Genomic DNA, 23,677 nt, shown 5'->3' on the forward strand with positions numbered 1-23,677 from the left:
CCGTCGACTAAAATGTCAGTCTCCTTAATTTCATTTGAAAACAAAAAAATATGGTTTAGACTGCATTATAATATTTCTAACGGATACTTCGTTTGCAGTCTACTAAGGTGTATTTTTGCAATTGACCAAATTATTGACTTTTTAGTTAAGATTGTCAGACGAAGTTTTCGCATGATAATAGGTAGTAGACTTCTATAGTGGTTATTTTTGAAGTCGACCAAAATATAAAAGTATTGACAGTAATATTATTTATATAAAATTAACTAGTTGACTGCAAAAGAAGTCTACTAGTTAAAAATTAAAATATTGGTCAACCCAAAAAATGACCAGGGCAGACTGCAAACGAAGTCAACCTTACTGGAGACTTCGTAAGTAGTCTAATTGGCGAAAGTCAAACTTGGTCAATTGCAAAACTAACCACAAAGGAAGTTTAATTTTTCTAGTTAACGGATATATGAAGTCTACTTGTTAGTATGAAGTCTACTACAAAGTCAATGGTGTGGTCAATTGCAAAAATAACCAGTGTAGACTGTAGTTGAAGTTAACTTTTTGAAACTTTCAAAGAAGTCTACTCTTTTATATGTTTTGAATTGCAAAATTGACCAAAAAATTAACAAAGGAAGACAACAAAAGAAGTCAACTATCATAGTAGACTTCATACGGTGTCTGCTTTATTAAATTGTAATTGCAAAAATAGACCACACAAAATAGACTTAAAAGGAAGTCTCGTAATAGAGGCTGTTTTATGTCTACAATGTTGACATCAACATGAAGTCCTCCAAATTTGGAAACCAATTTATTGCAAATTAGTGAATAATTTTAAAGTTTTTCTTGTTGTATTCTTTGATATATGGTATGTATTTGCTTCTGTATGTTTTTGACATGATTATGTATTATACATATGGAGAAATCAAGTTTTTGGTTTTCATAGGCAGTTAGGTTATTAAATTAGACTTATTTAGGAAGTCAAACTGTTGGAGTTATCTGTAAAGTCTGTACAATTGAAATAGTCTTTAATTTGAAATTTATAAAGAATTTTTTTGATTTTTTAGTGCGTACGTGTTATATCGGTTATGTACTTGTCTATGTATATTTTTACGATGATAATATATTATACTTTCGATCAATCATGTTTTTGCTTTTCTTAGATTATTAGGGTTTAGGGTTTAGGGTTTAGGGTTTAGGTTAGGGTATTTAACTTACTGCTTGTTGCTTACTCTTTCAGGTAAATGGCGCAAATACCTGTTGTTTTCGGAGTATGGCTGACGAGAAATGGGTCTTGGCATTTCGACATGGATGGACGCAAAGGTGGGAGAATGTTTTTTTTGCGACACGGTTGTACATACGCTGAGCTTGTTGACATGGCTGTAGAAGATTATCTGATTGACAAAGAAACAGAGATGGTTCAGTTATCTTATCCCTTAACAGAGATGATGCTTCAGCAATTGCCCCAAGATACCCCTCCTGTCTATGTCACAAATGATAGATCAGTTCAGAACTTGATAGATTTTAGTAGTAGGAATGTTGTTCGCCTTTGCGACTCTACGCAGTGCATGGATGGACATCCAGTTATGTTAAACAACTCTCGTTCTGTTGACGATGGAGAGCCAACAGATGAATTTGGTAACGATGTAGATCCAGGTGCCGAAGAGTGTGCAGATGAATGTGCAGAAGAATGTCATGAAACTGATCATACATATGAGAAGCCGAAAGATGTTGATGACATGGATTTCGATTACAATGAGTACAGGAAATTTAAAGATGAAGATGGAGATGACCTGGGATTAGATGCTGAAGAAGGGAAACCGTTTTTTGGTGGTATTCATGGACAATTAAATAATCCTTGGATAGACCAACTGAAAGTAGGTCAATGCTTTGCATGCAAAGCTGACGTCATAACTGAGGTGCGTTTGACCGCGATTATGTTAATATTCTCTTTCAAAATTAAGAAGTCCACAAAGTCTCGGTTGGTGGCAATATGCTCTGTGCCAGGATGCACATGGAGGGTCGTAGCCACTGTGAAGAATGATCCAAACACTTTTTGGGTCACCAAATATCTGAACGTGCATATATGTTCTATTGTGGACCGCGTAGCTAACCGTAAGCGTTGCACCTCAAAATATATTGGGAGGCTTTTCATCGACCGGGCAGGAATAGTAGATGGTGTTGTCCCACAACATATCGAAGATTCAATGAGGACAATGTTTGGCATGACTTTGGATTACACCACTTCGTACAAGGCTTTACAATATGCACAAGAATATGTGAGAGGAAGCGCAGAAGACGGATATGAAAAGTTGCCTTATTGTCTTCGGAAAATAGAGCAGTCAAACTCGGGAAGTGTCGTTGACCTTGTTGTTGATGATGATCATAGGTTTAAGTACCTTTTCATATATTTTGATGCTTCAATCTGTGGTTTTCACTACGTTAGGCGAGTTATTGTGGTTGATGGGACCCATCTAACTAGCAAGTATGAAGGTGTATTGTTAATCGCTTGCGCACATGATGGTAACTTTCAGATATTTCCGTTGGCTTTTGGAATTGTCGACTCGGAGTGTGATGCTTCATGGGATTGGTTTTTCACCAAATTAAGTGAGTGTATCTCGGATGAATATCCTTTGGTAGTAGTTTCGGATAGGCACAGTTCAAGAGCTAAAGCATGTCGCAATGTTATCTGAGGGATATGTTATTACCATCTTCAACAAACATAATTTCTAATTTCAATGGGAAGCAACTGATGTACTTGGTGAAAGGGGCAGCATATGCGCATACGCATGATGATTACAACCGCTACATGGCTTCGCTCACTAACGTAAATCCGGCTCTTGCGGCGTACTTGAATGAGGCAGATCCAACTTTATGGTCTCGAGTTTACTGTCCAGGAGATAGATACAACATCAAGACTAGCAACATTGCGGAATCTTTCAACTCCATGCTAAAGAAAGCCAAAGGTTATCCCATCACATATCTCATTGAGTTTATTGGAAAAGACAAGAGGATGCACTAAGTCTAACAACCACTTTTAGCCGGGGTGTTGAATACTTATTGGCCGTAAGGGAGCATTACGCAGATATGATGACGGTCGAATGCATTGATGGTTGGCGTTTCCACGTTCGTGGTGGGCAACGTGACTGTTTGGTTGACTTAGAAGCAAAATCTTGTTCATGCGGGGTGTTTGGTGTTGAGAAAATATCATGTTCACATGCAATTAAGGCTGCCAAGTCCGCTGGATGGCATATGTCTACCGTGGTAGAAGCTTACTATAGAAAAGATTATGTCTATGCGTTGTGCGCGGCTATCATTATGCCCAATGTCGAGCACGCTCTGATTGGGCCAGATATCTGATGTATACCTCCAATACCGAAGCGGAAGTCTGGTAGGCAAAAGAAGTCTCGTTGGCTTACATGCCTAGAACTGTCACGTAAAAAGGGGACCTAGCGGCGGAAGACACAAAAGTCATACGCTTGTTCAAAATGCAGGCAGCCTGGACATACTCGACCTCATTGTGTGAGTAACATTCAATCAGATTATTTTTAATGTTTTGTGGTTGATATCGTCGGTTATACTGATACTAGGCTTTTTGTATGTCCTAGTAGGTTCAATTAATCTTATGTGTTGTAGTACTTAAGGTGTCAATCCAAATGGAATATTGCTAGCAATCAAGATGCAATCAAGCAATCACAAGTCAAGCCAATTCGAAAAGAGTGTTTGTCTAACAATCCTAGAATGATCAGAATGCAAAACGGAAATGAGTCATAGAACTAGAAACGAAAATGCATGACAAGAACCAAAAATGAATGAAAACAGAAACGAGTCTAAGCATTAACGAAACAGCAAGAAACGAAACAGTCTCATGAATGCAATAAAAATCAGAAAGAAAGAGGTCCTAAGGATGGGAGTAATTGATGTCGGTGGAGTATTCTAGTCTACAGAGTGTTTAACATGCCACAAGCAAACTATCCCTAAACAATGAACATCACTTCTTAGCTAATCCAATCTCTTGACAGAAGCTACTCAAACTCAACCACTTCTAAAACTAGCTCTCGCTAGAGAAACATGATCAAGCATGGCATGAAAAACAAGTTAGTTCACGTCAACAAACATCCTAGACAACTAATCTCTTAGGCTAGGAACGTAAGTCTCTGGCACTAGTTGGTCAGACATTTCATTGAACACCTTTAGGGTGCGGAAATGTCTAAGACCTAGTTCCAATTGATCAGAGAAAAACAAGTATTTCTAACTCTAGTCCAGAAGGGAATCATACAAATCAAAGCTTAAACACTCTACATCCTAAGATCCTCCACCTAATCTATCCCATCCTCAAGAACTACCACACTACTCATATCCGAAAATCATCATCAAGGATGCAAACCCAGAAAACATTGAAACAAGCATTCTTAGATAGATAAAAATGAGATGAACAACTTGTAAAAGAAATCAAATGCAAATACTCAATAAACTCCAAGATGTCGGATTACAAAGTCTGAGAACGTATATGGTGGCTAGGTAAAACCTTAAAGAAAAAAAACAATACGAGATAAAAGATGTCTCAAGCCAAGACTTAACAAAATGTATTTATAGTAAAAACATGTAAATCCCTAAAACTTAAAACGACAAGGTAAAGAGTCGGTTTGGGAATCTCCTGAAGCGTGTAAGACGGAGCGTCTTCTTGACATGTGTGATCGAGTCGGTGTGCGTCCAGTGGCTCGAATGGTGTGAGTAGGAGTGGCTCGAGCGGTGTGAGTGAAAATGTCTCGAGCGTGGTCGGTGAAAGTGGCTCGAGCGTGGTCGGTGAAAGTGGCTCGAGCTGGGTGTATACGCATCCACTAAAACGATGATAACTCTTGAACCACACCTCCGATTGGCTTACCATAAACGGCATTGGAAAGATGACTCAATTCTCTACACGTTTGATGAAGACGTCGAAAGCTAAATTCCACTCGAGTGGAACAGATCGAACGGGGTGGGTTTGGGTCGAGCTAGGTGTCTACGCATCCACTAAAACAATGATAACTCTTGAACCACAACTCAGATTGGATTGAAATAAACGGCGTTGGAAAGATGACTCCATTATCTACAACTTTGATGAAGACGTTGAAAGCTAAATCCCAATCTAGTGGAACGATTCGAACGGGGTGGCTCGAGAGACGGTTCCGGGAGTGTTGTGAGATTGGCTCGAGAGAGGGTTCCGGGAGTGTTGTGAGATTGGCTCGGGAGACGGTTCCAGGATTGTTGTAATATTGGCTCGAGAGAGGATTGGGTCGAGTGATGCGTTCCTGACGTCTCCTAGATACATGAAATACTCTTAAATGCACAATGTATGCAAGGATGATGCAAGAACTACCTAGACATGCAAAGTGTATAGAAAAGACAAGAAAATGATGCAAAACAATGAGTTATCTTAGCTAAATTCATGATAAATATATGCTAGGGAGAGACAAAATATAGACATATCATATACTAATAGATCTTGTTCAGGTTGCTGAAGACGGAGAGTAGAAGTTACCTTCATCGTGAAGTCAACTGGAATGATTGGACTATTAATTTGTCTTTGTAAAAATTTCGGATATATTCCATGTGTTCAAGTCGACATTATCTATTAAAGACAATCATTTCTCCTTAGGGTATTCCACTTTCTTCTCTTCTTCATCAAATAGCATCAGATAGAGAATGATGAGTCAGATTTCGGGGTCAGTTTCTGATACAAATTCGCAAATACAAATTCCTGGTCCAATCTGCAACCACTGTGGTAGATCTATGGTACTTTTGAAATCATGAACAGATGCATATCCGGGAAGAAATTTCTTCAGTTGCACTATTCATGGCTTTTCTCAATAGACATATCAACTCCCCCAAACTTAGTCTTTGTTTGCCCTCAAGCAAATGATCAGGAACAAAGTATGGAAGAGAGGTGTGAAGATGGGGTCTCAGAACCTAAAACATGCTGAATAGAGTAGTTAGAATCAAGGTCCTCGTTTTTAGTTCTATGATGCATTGTGAAGGAATTTTATTTATTTAATCTACACATGCAATCCTATCAATCACTCCCTTTAACATCTATTAACAGAGAATCATGAATCAAGCTATGAAATGTCATTGAACTCATTTGGCTAGGGTGAAAGGTCAAACACAAAGATGGTCTCCTTTTCAAGTAGTTTTGTCAATACAGAATAAGGTTCTCTCACGAAAAGGAGTTGAGCTCAAAAGAAGGCTAAAGGTTGAAACCAACTGATACATACAAGAGCAGTGCCCTGTCTACCCCAAGGTCCCCAAGGAACTCAGTCCTAACATTCTAACCCAGAAGTTGGTTCTATCTCTACCCTTCATCAGAAACATCATCTCAAACTCTTTACACTTAGTCTTAGGAGGAGTTCACTTCTTTTCATTCTAGGGATTGGGAAATATTTATTATCACTGTGGTTCCTTTTCTTTTCTTCTAAGGGCTCTAGACATCTTAAGCATTTTTACTTTCTTTTCTTTATCTAATCGTTTACTTTATGCCCAGGACCAATAACTCTTTTTACTTTGCTCAACCTAAATCCTTTATTAGACTTGTAAACTTTGATAACACATCCCCTCCTTAAGACTTTCTACCTTGTACTTTTCTGCACAAATCCATACCCAATATCCAAAATCGAGTTCTCACCTAGTCCTACTAGTCCGGATAACGCGAACTAGAACAATACAGGATCCTACTCTTGTCGGTTAGAACCAAACACTTTCTAACAAGCTCAACTCGGAAAAGGCCTGACACTCAAGAATACAATTGGCTTGAAAGAATGGTTGGTTAAGGGTGCGGGAAACTGTTCCAAAGATGGGAATCAACTACTTGGATTGACAAGGGTGGTAAAAATGTGAAAGACAATCCAAGTATGTATATGGTATCCATGAGTTCAACTTCAATGCATAACAAGATAATTGCAAGTCAGGATTAGGAGTGATGTCAATTCAAAACATGCTTCAATCTTACATTTTCAAATTCAATCAACATGCATCAAAGAACTAAAAACAAGGGCCTTGATCCTATCCTATTGAATTCATCATGCTAACAAGGTTACAATCACCATGAACCCCTATGCGAAATGCAAGAACCTATATGAATGACACTAAATTCAATCCTAATATGCAAGTGCAAACTACATGAATACTCTGTTTTTGTGGAAATTTTCAAAAATTGTCAAATTTTTATGGTTATTCTATGTAAATAGATGCATGCAGACTCAAACATGATATGATGCAAAAATTTGAAATAAGAATCACAAAAAATAACATCAGATACATCATCTCAAACCCTCCCCCAAACTTAAATTACACAGTCTTATGTGTAAAAAAAATCCGCAGAAGGATTTAAGAATCACAACACAAGCAATGCATGAATGAAATGGTATATACAAAGGAAAGTTAGGAGTACCTCAGTAGTAGAAGAAGGAGTTGGAGCTCACCCAAGGAGTCGGTGCGTGAAACTGACTATGTCCCTCACCCTTGTTCGGGATCCGCGGAAGTGACCTCAGTGATTTGGTCGACCTGCTGCTCAACCGCTTGCATGTACACGTTTGGTTGCTTGTCTCACTGCATGTCGTCGACTCTGGACTCACCATGATCTGATACTAGCACAACCACCTCTGTGGGCTGATAATCCCCTTGATGTTCGATCTGCTGCTCAACTCCGTGCATGCCCTGATGTGGGCTCGAGCGGGTGTCGTGAGTGGCTCGAGAGAGGTAGTCGGAACGTGGCTCGATTGAGGTAGTCGGACCATGGCTCGATTGTGGTAGTTCGACCGTGGCTCGATTAAGTCAGTCGGACCGTGGCTCGAGAGACGCGGTGAGGAACGAGTAAGAGGACGTCAGCTCGAGTGTGAAATGAGAGTGGACGAAACTTTCTTCTCTCTGTATCCTCTATCTCTGTTGCCCATACACCCTTCTAAAGACTCATGAACACAAGAAAACTAAAAACAAAAATAAAAAAACACAAGGATCCTAAAAAAAATCTTTACAATGATACTTTTGGGACTTCCTCCCAAGTGAGCTTGTTTAAGGTCTCTGAGCTTGACTTTGCATACTTCTTATGCTTTGGGAGGGTCATAGAGAGGCTCTAGAGACCCCTCTAGAATGTCATGTCTAGCCATATACTCTTTAACATTCTGCCCAGGTTCAACAACAAATGAACTGCTCTTCTTCATTATCCCAAACCTCTTCCTTAATTTCCTTGGAGGAGAACTTCTCATTGTACCTTGGAGTTTCTTGATTTGCCCACTCATCTCCTTCACCATAGATGTTAACTCTTTCACTGAGTCCCTTAGAATCTTAGTATTTTGGAGTTCATACAAACTTTCAAGCGCGGGAAGACTTGACTCTTGCGGTTGGTGAGGTTTAGGAAGCAGGTCTTGACGCGTAGGGAGGGTAACGATTGCACTCGAGTTAGAGAATGGTCGAGTGACACTTTGGGTTTTCTCTTTGGTTACCAAAACCTCAGTGTGTTCCTCATTCACACTATCAAAGATGTCAAACCCAGCTTTCTGATCCTTCTCTTCAATCACGAAGGTCTGCCCATCAATAGTTGGTTTCTTCTTAGAATCCTTGATATCAAGCTTCATCTTGAAGTTTTTACCCAGATTGAGATCAATCATCCCCTTCTTGACATCAATGACTGCTCCAGCTGTAGCTAAGAAAGTCTTCCCAGGATTAGTGGATCTTTAGGCTCTTCATCCATTTCCAGCACCACAAAGTCAGTAGGAATCTCAGCTTGTCCAATTTTGATGGGCAGGTACTCTAGTAGACCATGAGGCAGTCTCGTTGTCCTATCAGCCAATATTAAGCGGATGTTGCATGACTTGTATTTGTTGAATCCTAGCCTCTGAGCTACAGAGAGTGGCATGAGGCTTACTGAAGCACCAAGGTCGCATAGGCACTTTTTGAAGGCCAATGGACCTAGAGAACAAGGCAAGGTGAAAGAACCAGGGTCCTCTAGCTTCTTTGGGATAATCATCTTCTGCATAACAGCCTTGCATTCATGAATAACCCCACCTATGACATGCACTACCCTCTCATCTTCCAGAGCCTTAGCTTGAGCTCCTTTAGCTATCTTCTCCTTCTCTTTGGTCCTTTATGTTACCAAATCAGTTAAAAACTTTTGATACTGAGGCACAAGTGCAAATGCATCAAGCAAAGGCATCCTAAGTTCAATCTCCTTGACTTGTTTTTCAAACAGATCTTTATACTTCTCAGTAAGCTGCTTCTTAAACTTCATTGGAAATGGTAGAGGTAGCTTGTATGGTAGAGGAATGAATCTCACAGGTTTATCCTTGGGAGCAGCGGGATCTTTAGTAGCTTCATTAATTGGATCCTTGAGCACCTCGATAGGATCCTTTATCTGAACTTCATCTTGAAGAAAATCCTCCCCATCTAAACTCTCATTGTCCTCAGTGAGCCGTACATCTACAACTTGGGTGGTGATGGCATGGATAGTAGCATAGTCTTTGGGGTTTTGAACTGCTCTTCTAGGTAGTTGGCCATGTATTGGGGTAGAAGCAGTCTTGCCTTCCATATACTTCAGCTTCGAGTTCAGAGCTTCAAATTTGACGTTCCGATCATTGTAAGAAAATTTCATCCGCTGACTGAATTCAGAAAACTTCTTAGCAGTATCCAGAGAACCACTAGCTTGACCCTGAAGAAGTTGTTGCATCATGTGCTTCATTTCTTGGTCAGGAGCTTGAGTAGGCTGAACTTGTTGAGATGGAAATCCTGGTGGGGATTCGGAGGGAGCTTGATAACCTTGTTGGAACTGTTTTTTGGGCACGAATCCTTGATTGTAAGGCACAAAAGGTTTTTGTTGACATTGTAGTTGCTGCTGAGGAGGGTATACTTTATCTTGTGGATTTACAACGTTGGTGCTCCGGTAAGACAAATTAGGGTTCGTCTTATAGGGGTTGTAATCCTTGTTGTATCTACCTTGATTCTAGACGTAGCTAAGTTCTTCAGATTGATCACCCTCCCCATCCTGAACTTGGAAATGGTCATCCTCAGATACGAAGTGGATAGTCTGCTGATGACCTAGCAAGAGGCGGTCAAGCTTGTCATTGACATTCTTAAGGTCCCTCGTGTACTTCTCCTCAGACCCAGACTCTCCTCTAACTGTGCGGTCATAATCCTTGTTATAATTTCCATCAGACTGGGCGAGGTTTTCAACGAGTTCCCATCCTTCATCGACGTCCTTGTTTAGGAAGTTGCCGTTTGAAGCAGTGTCAAGCAGCATACGTATCTTTGGTAGCACACCATGGTAGAGAGTGCTCAGTAATAAATCGTTGCTGAATCCGTGATGTGGACACTGGCTCTGGTAACCCTTGAAACGCTCCCAGGCTTCACAGAATGATTCTGAGTTCCTCTAAGCAAAGCCAGAGATGTCATTCCTGAGACGTGCTGTTCTGGCGTTGGAGAAGAACTTGGTCAAAAAGGCTTTCTTGCAGTCATCCCAAGTGTTGATGGAGCCTTTGGGAATGTTTTTCTCCCATTGGTGAGCTTTATCTCCCAGGGAGAATGGGAAGAGGCGCAGCTTGTAACCATCCTCACTCACTCCATTGATCTTGGTGAGACTGCACTTGAAACTTGTTTCCTTGGATCCTCTATAGGCAACCCGTGAAACTTGTTTCCTTGGATCATGGAGATCAGACCACTTTTGATTTCGAAGTTGTTGTTTTGCACGGCAGGAGGAACGATTCCAGCACACTGAGTATGAGTGTTTGGTGCATCTCCAGCACCAATGTGTTGCGGTCTCGGATTGGGTCCGTTAGGTTGTTCCATAGTGACTGGTGCGGGATGATCAGTGAGAAGACGAGCTTGTTGTGGTCTTTGTAACCGATTGATGTCGTCAATAGCAGGAAGGAGATTCTGATGCCCTCTTGATCTGGTGTGCATGCAACGTTGCAATCAACAGGTACCTGAGATGCAAAACAAACAAGCAGAGAACCAAAACAAGTCAGTACTCAGAATGATAAGTGTAACAGAACTTAATCTTGCAAAACTTGAAATCTCAAATGTTGCAAAACGAATCCCAAATGGCAACGGCGCCAAATTGATACTAGGTTTTTGTGTATCTATCCTAGCAGGTTCAATTAACCTTATGTGTTGTAGTACTTAAGGCCCTTGTGCATCAAGTGGATCTGATCGACGCTTAACTATTCCAACTGAATCAAATATTGGGTCAACAACTTGTCGACTTCGAGGCAGAGCACAAGAGGTTAGAGAAGATGAGAGATGTTGCGGAAGTCGATGTCAAACAGTGTGTGGTTCCTCCTCCTATTGATTGGGGCAAACTTCATGTCCATTTCGACGATTAGTTGCATCACCCAAACTCCTATTTATATTTTATTTTTTTACTTAATGTATGCATACTGAGTACCTATTTCTATTTTCTATTTTCAACTATACATGCCTAAATAAAAACCTATTTTTATTTCTATTGGTCAACTCTAAGTTAACTTCAGTCAGATGTTTACTAAGCTTTCGCTGTACGTTATTGTTTAAAGAAGACTACACGTAATTAATATTTTAATAACTAACTAATGAGAAACAGACAAGTGTAAAAATAAGCAGAGCAACGATTCTTCCACAAGTACCTTAAGCATCGGTCATCTCTCTTTCTCTCTCTTTCTGAATTATTTTATTAATTTTTAGTAAAAAAAATCTGAGGAAGTAACCTTAGAGGAGATGACCTAATGGATATCTATTTCGTAATAGTAGAAAAAGAAAAGTAATTCGTTTACATTAGAGTAATAAAGAGGATCCCACAAAAAATATATGGATAGCAGCCCTTCATCAGAGTTAAACAAAAAATATAACTACGAGAAAAAAAACTCTACATGCTTATTGGACAACAAGACCGAAAAGAAGTATACAAGTTAACTTCAGTCAGATGTCTACTAAGCTTTCATTGTACGCTATTTTTTAGAGAAGACTACAAGTAATTAATATTTTAATAACTAACTAATGAGAAACAGACAAGTGTAAAAATAAGCAGAGCAACGATTCTTCCACAAGTACCTTAAGCATTGGTTATCTCTTTTTCTCTCTCTTTCTGTATTATTTTATTAATTTTTAAATGTACCACATTCCCCGAAAAACTTTCTAAATCTGCCACATTTATATTATTTTATGTTGTTTCTCGGTTGCAGACAGCAGAAGAGAGAGAGTATCGGCGGGAGAGCAGGTAAAAAAGCACTTTGTAAAAAAACACTTTGTTGACATTAATTGTGGACAAAAGGATGAACCACTGTTTTAGTATTGAGATGTTAGGTGAGGGACATGTTTGGTGAGGGACCAAAGTTAAAAGAGATACAATTGTTTCGTTTTTTGGTTTGAGGAGTGAGAGACCGTGGAGAAGAAAAATTAGAAGAATATAACTAGAAGAACAAGAACAATAATCCGACAACATTAGAGTTAATAAGGAGGATCCCACCAAAAAATATATGGATACCGCCCATCATCAGAGTTAATCAAGATATATCCCACCCACAAAATAACAAGATCCCCCAACAGAAAAAAACATCATCCTAATAAGTCATACATAAGACATACATAATTAAAAAGCACTTTAAATTATGGAAACAAGTTCTTAGTTAGTCTCGAATTGGGGGAGGATCATAGAGCCCAAAGTCTTCGGTGTAATTCTGCTCATTTGGTCCACGACACTCAATCTCGTGAAATAAGTCACAAGCCAGCTTCTCCCTTATCCATGTGATGTTTGCGTCGCACAATGTAGAAGGAAACAGTAGTCCGAGTGCATGACATTCTATGTACTTTAATGTAAAAACACCACAGTCACCAGGCTTCTTATTCAGAGGCACTTCCATTGTGACACGCTCGTGGGTGAACTTCTCGTACGAGTACATCGGTTTGTAGTCATGACTGGTTAACTCCCGCAACACATACGGGACCATCACAGCTATCGGCTGAACTGCAGTCGCAAGCTCATCATCGGTTGAACAACTGGGAATGTTGTACCAGACCACGATGTGTCTCATTGGAATCGATATCCACAAAGCAACTCAATGCTGAGATTTAATGTTTAACGGCGCGTACAAGTCGTCCACTTCCAGACCCCACTGTTTGTTAGATAGAGCATATGGTGGATACTCACCTGCGTGGTAGCTGAAGGAACCGGCCGGCAGAAGTTTTCCAGATCCATCAGCATTCGGCTCAGATTTGACAAAGTCAAAGTACTTCGTCGTCCACAGATGAGTGAACATAGCATCTAGGAAGGCAACTCTATTCGATCTAAACCTCTCAGGATGTTATGTGTATCGATGTCTCAGTAGATTCAAACCCGCATCCAAGTGCTGGATAATCACATGGATTTAAAAACGAAGTTAAATAGTATTGAAGACTGTCAACATAAATCTTACAAGAAGTTTACTAGTAGACTTACCGAATCTCGTAGCCACATTGTTCTTGTCTACAGTTCGTACCACCAACGACAACATCGGGATTTGTCTGGAACCTTGTTTCTGTACGTCCTGCGGATGAGTAATGGTTTGGAAACATATAAGTTACAAGAGTCTCGAAACGTGGAATTTTGAAACATAACATAAAAGGTAGTATACTTACAGATCTTTCTTTAAGAATTCAAGCAAAACCTTCTTAATCTCCTTGTCTGCTTTATCAAAAGGATTGTATGCTGACGTATTTGACTTACCACACATGATAGTCTTGGTTGTGTTATCACCAACGAAAGGAGAACGCTGACTTGACGCCAATCTTTTAACCCTTTCAGCCTTACCTTGTGCCACAAGCATAGCAGCTTCAACCCGTGATTTTTGCTTCTTAGCTCTGGCGGTGTAGTCGGCTGCTGTTGGGATTTCTGTGCGAAGGAACACAGGTGCGTCTGAATCAGTGTCAGATGATTCAGATCTGCCCACCTTTGGCACCTTCTTATCTGTACGAGGAACAGATGGAGAAGGGTTCAGGGTCTACAAATTCTGATTTAAAAGTTACATGATCATTGATGTAAACAAATAAAATTAAAGTCGCGGCATATGTTTAAAAGTCTCGAATAAAACAAACAAATACAACAACTTGAAGTCTACTTCACATAATGAAGTCTAACTAATACACTTGACTTTTTGTCTGCGAAGTTGACAACTTTTACAAGTCTATTTTTTCTTCGTCTTGTACCTGGTATTGTGTCTGTGAGTAATTGTAGTAGGAATTTTCAAGTGTTCAGAACTAACCATATCCGTGGATTTTTGAGTGATAGGCTCTTCCTCTTCAGCAGTATCTTCAGGAGCCTTCTGTTCCTTTGGGTTGGTATCGACATCTGACGTACCAGTTACATCTCCCTTCATTTTGGAAAGATCCGAAGCCAGGCTTTCAACCTTCTTATTCAGCATGTCAAACTTCAAATCGCAACTGCTGAATCCGTCCTTCATCTCTTGAATCAGAGCTGCTCCCCACATGCCGAGCTCATCTTTAAGGGAATCCAAGATATTGATATCCAAGGCTGTTGAAGTACCTGGACAGTGCCTCTTCCCACTTGGTTCATCAAATGTACCGGCTCTCTTCTTCTCACCCTTTTCCTCCACCTTCATCTTCGAACTGTTGGATTCATGAATACCGTCCGTCTCCCACAAGCCTCTCCCCCACTTCCATGGACCAAAATCCCCAGTCAATGCTTTCATAATGTTATCAATTTTGTCATCTGCTTCATCCTCTTCCCAAACAGGGCTACTCATGCCACCAATGGTCTTGAAGTGATTGAAACGAGTCTACAATTGATATAAAACAGTTTTTCAAATCCAACACTAACAGTCTTGCTAATAAACAAATCTAATATAGTAGATAGATTGATATGCGTACCTGTCTTAGAATGCCCTCTTTGACATATTTCCGACCGTGGGAACCGCGGTAAGCAAGCAACGGTGGAGTTGGTTTATTAGGCAACGGATCGCCAAATTCCTTACCAAAATCCGGCATAGATTTGTATACCCAAATCTGCAGAAGTTCGACAAATCCGTCTATATGGTAACTCTTGTTAATGTCCTTCTCTTTCACAGATTGGATGAGGTTCTTGAAATCAACTCTTCCCCAAGGATAATCAAGAAATGCATCTAAATCCATGACTAGCCTAGCCATATTTAGACGGGTGGGTATTGAGGATTTTTTAGCTTCTATAAACCCAACATAGATGGCTAGATAACCCAACCTAAGACGATCTACTCTATCCCAGTCGTAAGCGTTCTTACATGCTGCAACGAGTTGATCAATATTCGGACCGATGTCTAAACTGACTCCAAGCTTCTCTCAAAACTCTTCCACCTCGTATGTAACATCAACATGTGGTTGCTCCAAGGACTCGACATCTTCACAGTTAAGTCCAGTGATGGCTTCAAACTCATTCAAAGAAAATCTTAATGGGTTAGACCCAACCAGACTCCATATCTCGTACTTTTTGTTGCAGACTAGCTGAAAGCTGAGCATATAGTGAACCAGTCTGGAAGCCCATTCGAATTTGAGACGGTTGAACTGTAAGAAGACACCCAGTCGAGAGTTACGAATCTCATCCCATTCATCTTCTGCGAGAGCTTCGTACAGTTCATCAAACAGCTTTGTATCGTTGCTGTAATAGCTGATGCTTTTACACGGAAACGGCTCCTCACCCTTCGTGAAAAACCTCCGAGGAAATTTTAGATTGTTCGCCTCCTCCATTCTGCAAAATAAGGCAAAATAAGATTAGGTTTGGCGGGGGATTGAGATAGAAGAAGACAAATACGATTAGTCTACAATTGAATTGAAAAGGAAGTCTACAATCGATTTGAAAAAGAAGTCAGCCTTTAGTTTAATCGAATATGAAACAGCGGCGAAGACGTAGCGGCGAAGATGAAGTGGCGGGGTTGAAGAGCGAGATCTGGTACAAAAACGTTAAGCGAAGTAAACAAAAAGACAATCCGAAAGATAGAGATTCAAGTTTAACACAAAAAGTAATGGGAAAATCAACCGTTATTGATAAGCGAAATAGATAAGCGGAAGAGGAAAGTTGACAAGAAAATGACCAAGACGGAATTAGAGATAACAAATATTGTTATCTCGGTTTTTAGGTTGTATAAAATTATAATAATTTTAATAATCACGGTTTTATAAAACCAAAACCGTTTTATTCGAAACAGTTTCGGAAAAATTATAAAGAACCCAATTAAAACCGGATCCCGTTTATCGGTAAACCAATTCCCGCTTATCGGTAAATTAAACAAATATAATATTACCGCCAACTAACGTCAAATCAATTTATACCTTGTAATGATTATGTTGACGACTTCTCTGGCAGACTTCTCCATGGGAAACTAAACCGTCTGCAAACCCATCAAATCAAATTAAAACTTGTACTATCTAGTAGACTTATCAAGAAGAATTCTTCCTGGGAAACTGAAACGTACTTTAATTTGCAAACCCATCAAATCAAATTAAAACTTGTACTATCTAGTAGACTTATCAAGAAGAACCCGTTACTATGGTATTTGTTCACTTAACTTCAAAGAACCAGTTTCTATGCAAATCTATCTAATCAACCAAATTAATACATCGTTAACTTCGATGAAGTTCAATAGAAACTTTCTAATAATTACACAACCGTGAATGTTAGAATTCTACACTAGTTAAATAAAACGAAGTGATATAGAGACTTTCCAACCGTGAACAGTCTCCAATTCCTCTTGGCTTTGATGATTTATATTGACTGTTCCAATGAAACTGAAAGACTTTCAATCACCCATTCTCTATCGTGAGGATGAAGTACTATTTTTTAAGAGAAGAGAAATGATTTACTGATAACTTTTTTGGTTGCAGTTTTAAAATAATCATAAGGCCCAGTACTTGGGTTATATAGACGAGACGAAGCGGTTGCAATGAACAGTTACATATAATTAATTAATAAGGCAAACCGTCGCGTCGAAAAAAACAACAAGCAGACTTCATCGCCTGACTTCTTTACACAGATTAAGGAGTAGACTTCATAATCTTAATTTTTCCGACAATACGTAAACAGTTATCAGTCTACTGTATTAGTCAACTGTAATTGAAATCAACGAACTCAACCAAATATTACAGAAACTGAAGCAAGTTCACAGATTATAAGACATAAATACTCCATTCAAACAAATAGACACGATGAAGAAAGGTTCACAGATTTTAGAACTTAATTGAAAGATCTACGAAACCAAAGAGATTAATACAACAATGAGGATTATACTGGCGATTAAGACATTCTCGACCACCCCCCTTACACGACGAACTGATAGACGTAATTCTTTCATCTGATATTTCACCTTGTCTAGCTCATGCTGAACCCATAGCATTTCCTCATTTTCCTGGATGGCTGTAATAGAATCGCTTTGGTCAGCAAGTCCACCTCTCATTGCCTGAATTTCTTGCATAATAGCCTCATCCCACCATTTCATAATATGGTCATCTCCATCCTATACCGTACCATAGAAATAAATATACCATAAGAATATTATCTATACTCAAATAATAATTATACCAACAAATAAACCACTAGACAATCTAACAACCTCATGGTTATTGCATCCAATCAAAATTCTTCCAGGATTGTCGGTTGTGGTGGAATATTTCATAACGGTTTCCCTTCCGCAGAATTATTTGTCAGGAATTCCAACTGTCAGGCCAAAAAAGTTTATTTCGGGTGGACCTTCACTCCATACTTGCAAAGAACTAGAAGAGGGCTGAGTGTAGCTGTGTAACCCCATATCTGTGTGCAAAATGAACAAAAAACGATGAGAACATATATATTTACGAACAAAAATAGCTACAGCGTTACATAAGCAAATCGCCGACGATAAACCAAGAAATACTTATCTGAGATGTTCTTGAGATTCGAAGAAGAGAAATGATGAGAATACAATCTGAATTTCCGAGAACAACAATATCAGAATTTTTGAGAGATAAATTTTGGAGAGAGAGAGATCAAGTAAAAACTATGTTTGACCTACAGAAAGAAGTATATATATTGTTAAATTATCCGGTTAAGTTAAAAACAAGGAATCGGTACGCATTCGGTTAGGTTCAGCTATCGGTTTGGTTAAATTATCGGTATTAATATAATATTAATAGTTGATGGCATAACAAAGTCAACCACGAATAGTCTACAGAGAAGTCTACTTAAGCAAAACCCTAAATCATATAATTTTAACCTAATCAGCCTTTCCTCCCTTAATTTGACTCGTTTATAGGTAAATTTATTTTATTCCAATGCAGAAAGTCTATGTGGTTATTATTTGGTCAATAGGTTTATCAATTTATTTTTTATAATATTTTTAATTAAAATTTAAACTATAATTAAGGAGTAGACCAATTGTTATGTCTTCTAGTTGACGTTAATTTGTAATCTACCTTGAAGAAATCTATTGCAGACTTCCTCCGGGTTACATCTGTCATTTTGGCTTGTGTTTTTTGTTTGGTCGTAAGGGAGTCAGCTGTAATTTCAGTACCCTTAGTGGTTATGTTTCTCAAATATCGAATATGGGGTCTACTATTGCATTCAAGGCCAAATAAAGGTATACAAAATGCAATTGCCCCAATAAAAAACGAAATTTGTTTTATAAAATTGGAAATCTAATATATCTATATGAAATATCACTCTTTAGAAAAATTGAAGATAAATATTAGAATATATTACGAATATTCGTTTAAAGAAAATTTCTGTTTTTTTATATATTAAAATGGTAAAGATAATTATGACGAAGCTATATATATATATATATATATATAGAGAGAGAGAGAGAGAGAGAGAGGCTCAGCCAAAACAGTAGAAGTCGGATTCATTAAGCTAAACATATAGTTTTGAGAGTATAATTTTTTTTTTTGGTATTATTTTGGTTCTACTGAATCAACTTTACTATTGTATGATTTTGATTTTTTTTTAATATTGATGTACTATCGATATGCTTTGGTGCTTTGCATGAATTAAATTTCATGCTGCTATAAATTTTAATTATTATGTTGAATCATATCGAAAGTTTTACTCATTTTGTACTGTTTGATTGTGTTTTATGTCTACCTATCATGGACCATGGGTGTTTTTTTGTATATCAAAAACAAGATTGGACGAATGAGTTGATGAAGCAAGCAAAATCTCCTTCAAGTTTACTCATTTTGTACTGTTTAATTGTGTTTATTTGTTTTTTATTTTTTCTCTGGTGGTGATTGTTATTTAATTTTATTTTCTTGGTTAAACATGATTTTTTTCCTACAAGCAAAGGAGCAAAGACAACTTTTGGTTTATATGATTCATCAGATTCTAATTTTTATGCTTTTTTGTAGTGGTTGTTTGGAAAGCAAGATCAAGCAATCTTAGACTTTGTCTATAGTTTCTCCATCTTTTAAAATATTTATGTTGTATTATTTTCTATATTTTGTTTTGTAGTTTAGTAATTTGAAATAAACTCTTATATGTAACATATTTTTTTTGTTACAGTTGAATTCATGGATGATCATTGATCATAATTGTGGATCTACAAAATTGAATATAATGAAATTCAGGTATTAATTTTTGCTAACCCGAAACTTTAATTTTTAAAATAATATTATTGCTAATATTTTTTGTATTGATTATAGTTGCAGAAAACTATGGTGGATTCTATTCATAAAAAAATTATGGTAATTTTCTAAAAATTTGGATTTCTTTCTTTTTACAATTTAAATTATAATTCTATTTATATTTAATAATACTATAATTTTTCTGTCCTTTTCTCGAAAATATAATGTTTGTGCATAATAAATCTTTTCCTTTCAAATATAATTTTCAGGATGATCATAATTGTGGATCTACAAAATTGAATTTAACAAAATTTACGTATTAATCTTTGCTAACCCAAATACTTATTTTTTTAAAATACTATTGATTCTAACGATTTTTTGTAATGGTTATAGTTGCAGAAAACCATGGTAGATTCTTCTAATGGAAATTTTTTAGTAATTTCTAAAAGTTTGATTTTCTTCTGTTTACAAATAGTTTAAATTATAATTTTGTTTGCTTTTTTGAATAATAATATAATGTTTGTGTCTAATAATTTTTTTTCTTTTAAATAAATAGAAAGAAGAAAGAATTTTAATTATGGTTGTGTTAATTTTTATTATAATAAAACGTTTGTGACTAATATTTTTTTTCCTCTTCAATTGATAGAAAGAAGAACATTATATTAGAATTACCATGCTTCAAGCAGTGCAAATTTACAAAATCAATAAAACATTTCATTTAAATATGAAAAAGTAAACAACCAAAATAATGAATCAAAATATTTGTGACAAATATTTGTTTTTCTCTTGAATTGATAGAAAGAAGAAGAATGGAATATGAATTAAATTCAGGACTTCATATCTCAGAGGTTTTTCAAAATTATTTAACAATTTATAATTATTGTGTATTTGAAATTGCTTTAGATAGATAATAATATGTAATTAATTGTAAATTTCTCATTTTGTTTATTAAAAAACTCATAAATCTAAATTTTATATCATCATTTAAAATTTAAAAGTAATACAAAATAAATACTATAATATATTGCAAACATTTCTTTGAGAATATCTCTGTTTTTTAAGATGTTAAATTTCTAGAGAATATTTTTTCACTTTTAAAACTAAATTTTGTTAAATATATTTTTTTTTAATACGAAAATTAGAAAAAAAAAATCAGAAATCAAATATTCATATCCCATATAAAATTTTTTAAAAATGGAAAATAAATACTAGAATCTATTGTAAATATTTGTTTCAAAAAAATTCTATTTTTTAAAATTTTAAATTTCTATAGAGAATTATGAAGTTTTGATTTGGATAGAAAGAACTGAAAATCTCCAGAGGAATATACTACAAATATCCATTTAGTTTGAAGATATGACACAATCTTTTGTGATCTTGAAGAAACCTTATAGGGTAGCTGCAAAAAAACAGAGATATTCCTCTGGAGACTGATCAAAGACTCAAATAAGACAAAAGGTCATGACGATTATAATTAGGAGAATGATCAAATAAAACAACTAAAAATATATTTATATTGAAAATAAAAACGAATAATTTTAAAGAATAATTATTCTTTCACTTTTTAAAATAAAATTTTTTAAAAAATGAATTATTTTTTTATAAACGAAAATTAGAAAAAAAATCAGAAATAAAATAATCGTATCTCATTTAAAATTATTAAAAAATGGAAATAAATACTAAAATATTTTGTTTCGAAAAAGTTCTATTTTTAAAAATGTTAAATTTCTATAGATAATTATGAAGGTTTGACTTGGATACTAAGCTATCAATAAAGAGGCATTCAATCACAACATTAGAAGTCAGATTTGTTACGCCTAAACATATAGTTTTGGTAGTATATATATATATATATATATATATATGTATTTTTTGTATATTATTTTGATTCTAAGGAATGAGATTTACTATCATGTGATTTTGATTGTTTTTCCATGCTGAGATGATATTGATATGCTTTCGTGCTTTCGTGAATTGAATTGCCTATTGCAGTTATATTTTTTTTTAAATATCAATATTGTTTTACTGATTTGTATTTTTTTTAATCGTGTTTTAGCTCTACCGGTCATAAACCATATGTGTTTTTTTATATATCAAAAATGAGATTCATCTTTGGTGATGGAAATGACACCGGGGATGGTCGAAGATGGAGATGACATTAAAATTGTTTTTTTAAATATTTAGATTCTCTACTGTACATTTATGGTATATTTTAGAGGAACATTACTTGGGTTCACCCCTAGGGGTGAACTTCTTCATTCACCCCCCTCCTAAAATAAGGAAATAAAATTTGTATACATTATTATAAAATTAAAAACTTAAACCGTTCTTTTATAAACTCAAACCGATATATAATTTCATTTTAATTATATCCAAACCGATATATAATTTTGTTCTAATTGTAAAATCTAAACCCTAACCATCTCACAAACCCAAACCGACATATAATTTCATTCTAATTGTAAAATCTAAACCCTAACCATCTCATTTGCAAACCCAAACCGACATATAATTTTGTACTAATTGTAAAATCTAAACCCTAACCACCTCATTTGTAAACCCAAACCGACATATAATTTTGTTCTAATTGTGAAATCTAAACCCTAACCACCTCATTTGTAAACCCAAACCGACTTATAGTTTCGTTTTAATTGTAAAATTTAAACCCTAATTCTCATTTATATACCCAAACCGATATATAACTTCGTTTAATTGTAAAATCTAAACCAAACCAATATTTAATTTTCCTTAAATAAAAGTATACAGAATTTGTTTCCTTAATTTGTTTTGCTTGTTAATTTAATTTTCATTTATATTTTAAATAAAATATTAGATAGAACATTCTGATTGGTTTGGAGGTGAGAGGGTGAATACAAAGGTTCACTCCTAGGGTGAACCTTCTTGTTCACTTCTTCCTTTTCAACCAATCAGAATCTTCTATACATTATTTTATTTAAAAAAAATCAAAATTAAATTAAAAAGCAAAACAGATTAAGGAAACAAATTATGTATAATTTTTTTAAGGAAGATTAAATATTGGCTTGGTTTAGATTTTACAATTCAATCAAAATTATATGTCAGTTTGGGTTTACAAATGAAGTGGTTAGGGTTTAGATTTTACAATTAAAATGAAATTATATGTCGGTTTGGGTTTACAAATGAATTGGTTAGGGTTTAGATTTTACAATTAAAACAAAATTATATGTCGGTTTGGGTTTACAAATGAGATGGTTAGGGTTTAGATTTTACAATTAGAACGAAATTATATGTCGGTTTGGGTTTACAAATGAGATGGTTAGGGTTTAGATTTTACAATTAGAATGAAATTATATATCGGTTTAGGTTTATAAATAAGCGGTTTAAGTTTTTAATTGTATAATAATGTATACAGATTGTGTTTCCTTATTCTATAAGGAGGTGAATGAAGAAAAATACTTAGGTTCACCCCTAGGGGTGAACCTTTGTATTCACCCCTCATCTCTCAACCAATCAGAATGTTCCATCTAATATTTCATTTAAAAAATAAATCAAAATTAAATTAAAAATCAAAAAAAATTAAGGAAACAATTTCTGTATACTTTTATTTAAGAAAAATTAAATATTCGCTTGGTTTAGATTTTACAATTAAACGAGATTATATATCGGTTTGGGTTTATAAGTGAGAATTAGGGTTTAGATTTTACAATTAAAATGAAATTATATGTCGGTTTGGGTTTACAAATGAGGTGGTTAGGGTTTAGATTTTACAATTAAAATGAAATTATATGTCGGTTTGGGTTTACAAATGAGATGGTTAGGGTTTAGATTTTATAATTAGAACAAAATTATATGTCGGTTTGGGTTTATAAATGAGATGGTTAGGGTTTAGATTTTATGATTAGAATGGAATTATATGTCGTTTTGGGTTTACAAATGTGATGGTTAAGGTTTAGATTTTACAATTAGGATGAAATTATATATCGTTTTGGGTTTATAAAAGAGTGGTTTAAGTTTTTAATTCTATAATAATGTATACAGATTTAATTTCCTTATTTACTAAGAGGGTGAATGAAGTGGTTCACCTCTAGGGGTGAACCCAAGTATTGTCTGTGAATGAATATGTTCTTAAATGTATTATTACATGTCAGATTCTTATTGG

General features: G+C 36.0%; 1 protein-coding gene, 1 non-coding gene and 1 pseudogene across 2 annotated transcripts; 2 read left to right on the top strand and 1 right to left on the bottom strand.

Moving 5' to 3' along the window:
* Positions 1–1,229: 1,229 nt before the first annotated feature.
* Positions 1,230–2,678, top strand: LOC147933928 (uncharacterized). The gene has a single exon (XM_087472392.1). It carries the CDS (start codon positions 1,230–1,232, stop codon positions 2,676–2,678), a length of 1,449 nt encoding a protein of 482 aa, XP_087328518.1.
* Positions 2,679–10,307: 7,629 nt separating this feature from the next.
* LOC147933929 (small nucleolar RNA R71) lies at positions 10,308–10,414 on the top strand. The gene has a single exon (XR_015573365.1). It is a non-coding gene; the product is annotated as a small nucleolar RNA R71 (small nucleolar RNA).
* A 2,197-nt stretch (positions 10,415–12,611) lies between these two features.
* Positions 12,612–15,696, bottom strand: LOC147933930 (uncharacterized; annotated as a pseudogene).
* Between the last annotated feature and the right edge of the window lie 7,981 nt (positions 15,697–23,677).

This window comes from Camelina sativa, chromosome 11 (assembly GCF_030686135.1).
Source record: "Camelina sativa cultivar CO46 ecotype springtype chromosome 11, ASM3068613v1".
Classification (NCBI taxonomy): domain Eukaryota; kingdom Viridiplantae; phylum Streptophyta; class Magnoliopsida; order Brassicales; family Brassicaceae; genus Camelina; species Camelina sativa.

Bases quoted from the DNA above. Each gene is read 5' to 3' on its own strand.
- LOC147933928 (XM_087472392.1), top strand. From the start codon at position 1,230: ATGGCGCAAATACCTGTTGTTTTCGGAGTATGGCTGACGAGAAATGGG.